This window comes from Arachis ipaensis, chromosome B08, assembly GCF_000816755.2.
Source record: "Arachis ipaensis cultivar K30076 chromosome B08, Araip1.1, whole genome shotgun sequence".
NCBI classification, from domain to species: Eukaryota; Viridiplantae; Streptophyta; class Magnoliopsida; order Fabales; family Fabaceae; genus Arachis; species Arachis ipaensis.
The window spans coordinates 27,002,422-27,006,883 of NC_029792.2; the positions used below are offsets into that span (position 1 = coordinate 27,002,422).

At 35.1% G+C, this 4,462-nt stretch overlaps 1 protein-coding gene across 1 annotated transcript in view; it reads left to right on the forward strand.

Annotated features, from left to right (window-relative positions):
• The window catches only part of LOC107613146 (TPR repeat-containing thioredoxin TTL1), a 3,975-nt gene extending 1,855 nt beyond the window's left edge, over nt 1-2,120 (forward strand). Inside the window, exons 3-7 of the mRNA XM_021109201.1 lie at nt 89-278; nt 369-702; nt 785-989; nt 1,057-1,163; nt 1,276-2,120. Of these exons, the coding sequence (XP_020964860.1) occupies nt 89-278; nt 369-702; nt 785-989; nt 1,057-1,163; nt 1,276-1,428 (989 nt within the window). The 3' untranslated portion in view covers nt 1,429-2,120. The remainder of the gene's footprint in view (nt 1-88; nt 279-368; nt 703-784; nt 990-1,056; nt 1,164-1,275) is intronic.

Consider the following 4,462-nt stretch of genomic DNA (forward strand, 5'->3'; position numbering starts at 1 on the left):
TCTTTCTTAAGTTTTCTTTTCTTTTGTTTAGCTTTTCATGTCATCTGTTGTTTTGTTCAAAATGTCTGAACTGGTTGGAAATTGAATTTACAGCTCTTTATGTGTAGAGCAGAAGCACTGTTGAAGTTACACCAAATTGACGATGCAGAATCAATTTCGATACATGTACCCAAATCGGAGCCACTTACTATTTCCTCTTCTCAAGCTAAATTTTTTGGAATGCTTTCTGAAGCTTATGTGTATTTCGTCAGAGCTCAGATTGAGATGGCATTGGGAAGGTGAGTTTCTTCAACTTCAACATGAAAATGTCGCCTTGGATATGGTTTATTCTGTTTGGAGAGTGAAAACGGATGATGGATGTATTGCAGGTTTGAGAATGCAGTTAAAGCAGCCGAGAAAGCCAGTCAAATGGACCCCCGGAACGTTGAAGTTGCTGTTTTGGTCAACAATGTGAGGATGGTGGCGAGAGCTCGAGTGCGTGGCAATGATCTTTTCAAATCAGAAAGGTTTACCGAAGCTTGCTCCGCATATGGAGATGGTTTGAGGCTTGATCCTTCAAATTCGGTTCTATATTGCAACAGAGCAGCTTGTTGGTTTAAGCTTGGGCAATGGGAAAGATCAATTGAAGACTCCAATCATGCTTTGAAAATCCAACCTAACTACACTAAAGCTCTTCTTCGAAGGGCCGCATCAAACAGTAAGGTAAACCAGATTCTTATTCTTTATGATGCTCTATTTTTTCTCATTGAAGCTTTGCCATTTCATTTCTTAATGTTGAATGCAGCTTGAAAGGTGGGAAGAGGCAGTCAAGGACTATGAGGTCTTGCGGAAAGAACTTCCAAATAACAATGAAGTTGCCGAAGCTCTTTTCCACGCACAAGTTGCATTGAAAAAATCTCGTGGGGAAGAAGTATATAATTTAAAATTCGGCGGTGAAGTGGAACAGGTGTCGGGTCTTGAGCAGTTTAGAGCTGCAATAACTTTACCAGGTACACTTCAAATTGAATACTCCTCGATACTTATCAAGTTTCCTCATATCATCTATATATTTTTCAGGTGTTTCTGTTGTCCATTTTGAAATTGCATCTAACTCGCAATGCAAGCAAATATCGCCCTTTGTGGATACACTATGTGGTCGATATCCATCCATCAACTTCCTCAAGGTATCATGAGTGATGAGCTCTATCTCTTGACATATCAATGGTGCTTTTCGCTTTACTCCTTATGAGAGATTCCTAATGCATGCAATTTTTCATTTTTGTGGTTGATCAAAAGGTGGATATTCAAGAAAACCCAACCGTTGCAACTGCCGAGAATGTTAGGATCGTACCGACCTTCAAGATATACAAAAACGGCAGCCGAGTGAAGGAAATCGTGTGCCCCAGTCGCGATATGTTGGAACATTCCGTGAGGCATTACAGTTTTTAGAATTCATGACTTTGCACTTGCTTCCCCTATTGCTTCTGCATTTCCTATGTTCTTGCTACTGCCCAAAACCTCCGTTCAAACTCTCCGGTCCCAACTACGGTTCTTCCAGTCTCTTTGATCCCATCATAAAAGCGATCTCCCGATACCTGTGACATAGTCGATAAAACCAAGATAATAATATCTCTTTAGCAGTCAAATGCCATTGGAACCCAGAGATATAGTCTTAGTAGTACCCTTTTGGAGTTCTTATTTATTCATTCATTCCCCATTGCTCTTTGGTTCCATGCTCCTCCCAAATTCCCTTGGTCAATTTTCTTTCTTTTTTACTAGGTCAGCACTTCTTGTATCCTCAGTTTCTTTAAGGTAAAAAAAAATGGAAAAAAAAAAAGAAAAAAAAAGGAAGAAGAGGATTTTATGTCTGTACAATTGATTTAATTATCATTTTTAAATTACCTTCTAAGATAGACATATATATATATAGACACAATATATATAGACACAAGGGAGGGTGAGGGTGAGGGTGGTATTGCTGTTTAGAGGGGGGATCTACATGTATATATGTGATAATATATTTTTATATATATACTAAACACCGGAAGCCTTTAGAGGGAGATAGGAAGAGTGGTGGGTGGGCACCTACATGAGTTAGCCAAACGAGGATGAATATGTTGTTATTATTGTTTCTTTTTTCTTTTCTGTTTTTTTCTTTACCATTTTTCCCTTTTTCTTTTCCCTTTCTTAGCCATTTAATCAATAAAAGTTCCCATTTTTTCTGCAGTGTCCTTATATCTCCTTGCTTTTCTAGTTGATACATATATGCTTCCTCTAATCTTAAATAACTGTCTAATTGGTACACTGAGAAAACCAATGTGTATCTCGGCACAATTAATTTATGGGTTTTGCTAACTTGTGTCCTAAACGCATAGGTTAAGCATATCATAAAAAAATATTTTATAAAAATTAATGCAAAATTTTTTTTTTATGTTTTTAATGGATTGATTATATTAAAAGCATTAAAAAGTTTCTATTATTATATTATTATATTTTTAAAAATGTATCTTTAGGGTACAAGTTTAGGTAAATACTTAATTTATAAGTAGACAGTTATTTAAGAAGAGGAAGAAGGAGTGATTGGAGTGATTATTGTGTGCTGAGAAAGAATTGTGATTTCATGCAATGAGGTTGGAAAAAGGGTGATGGGTGACTTTGTCTTGGGATTGGAAATTTGAGTTAGGTTTATAACATTTATGTTGATGGCATTTTTATGTTTTTTGACACCTAAAGCCCAAAGGGACATGTGTTTTTAAATGAAGGTTGGTTATGTTTCATATAGTGGGGTGGAGTGAACTTGGGAGGAGGGGTGGTTGATACAATTCACAACTCTTTTATTATCCTTCTAGTGGTGGACCACTAAATCACATTTGACATAACCTTGTTTGTTTAAGCTAAAATGATGCTTGAAAAGGGTTAATGTTGTAAAATTAAATGTTGTGATTAAGGGGAGTGCCCTTTGTGACAAGGGGGTGTGTTCCTTTTATCGTTCACATGTGTGCATTTAAGAAGGGTGCTCCCTTTCAAAGAAGGGACACTTGAAAACCTAACCCTAAAAAGAGTCCAAAAGGGTCTCGTTGGTCGGTGTTTGATGTGCAGCTGTTTGAATCTCTCAATTGCTTAACTCAATAACTGTGTTGTTATTGTAATGCGTGAAGGCAGCTCACCATAAAATGGTGGGACCCTTCATAAGTCCAAGGCCACATGGTGGTAAATTGTAGGTGTGATGTGTCCAATTCTTCACAATTAAAACCTCTTTTAATGATGCTTTAGAGGTACCCTTGCCTCCAATTTTCAATGTCTAAGGTTAAAACCTAAAACTTTTGCTTCTTAGGCGCATAAGTATTTTCTTGCCCATTGCATTTTTTAGTTCGGCAAGTTGAAAAACGAATTCACCGCATATTGGAGTTTTTATTTAAGAGTCTATTGTTAATCTATGAGTTGTACATAAGGTGAGCTTTGAATTCTCCTCTTGTTGGAACAAAGCTTTATTTAAAAGTGTCAATGAATTGTTGAATAAATAATGTGATTCGAATTTTTTATGTTTGTTTAATTGCACAAGTGAGCTGATTATTCGACAATAGTGTATTAATTTGATGTGTCATGATATTCCTCGTAACAAATAAATATATAAAAATAAGAGTTAAGTGTGAGAAGAGAACTTTTTAAATAAGAGGGAATTTACCGTTTTCTTTTATTGAATTGGGGTTTGGAATTTGGAAAATAATGAGGTATTGAAGTGTTCCAATGTCGTGGACAATTGTATGTATATATCTCCACAGTGAAGAAGTGTGTGTCGGTGTGCCCAACTGTCAAAACCACCAGCATTCACTTTGGGCCATCACGTGGGCCACACGTGCCCTGTAAAGGGAAATTTTATAGGACACAAAGCAAGATGAAAAGGACTCGCCCTAAACCCATAAATGAAAGTAGAACCCCCTTCAAGGAAGTAAATAATAACGAAAATGGTGTGGGGGTGTCTTTGTTTTCTTTCATGGATGGTGATTTATCTTATTTATTCATGATAAAAATTTACTCAGTTATCATATTGATATTTACATACCGACATTCATTAAATTATAATAAAGTAATAAAATTTTAGATAAATGTTAATATATAAATGAATCAATATTTCAAAACTATAGTTACTAATAAATATCCTGATAAACCATGGCATCCAGGTCCTACAAGTAAGAATTCGACTATGTTTAAGTCTCATTAAAGGAGGTAAGGATCCATAATTAAGGACAAAAGGATTTATCACATTAACTAATTTAAAGTTTGGTTTGGTAAAATTATTTTGAAAAGCATTTATATTTTTGCACAAGTAGTATTTACTTTGTATTTAATAAATAAAAAGGATCATGTACTTATATTTAGGATTTTTGAAAAGTTAAGGTAATTTTAAGAATATCTACAAAAATATTTTTTTAAAGTTAGCTTTTGTTTATTAGAATTAGAGAGTCTAATATATCTATTTATT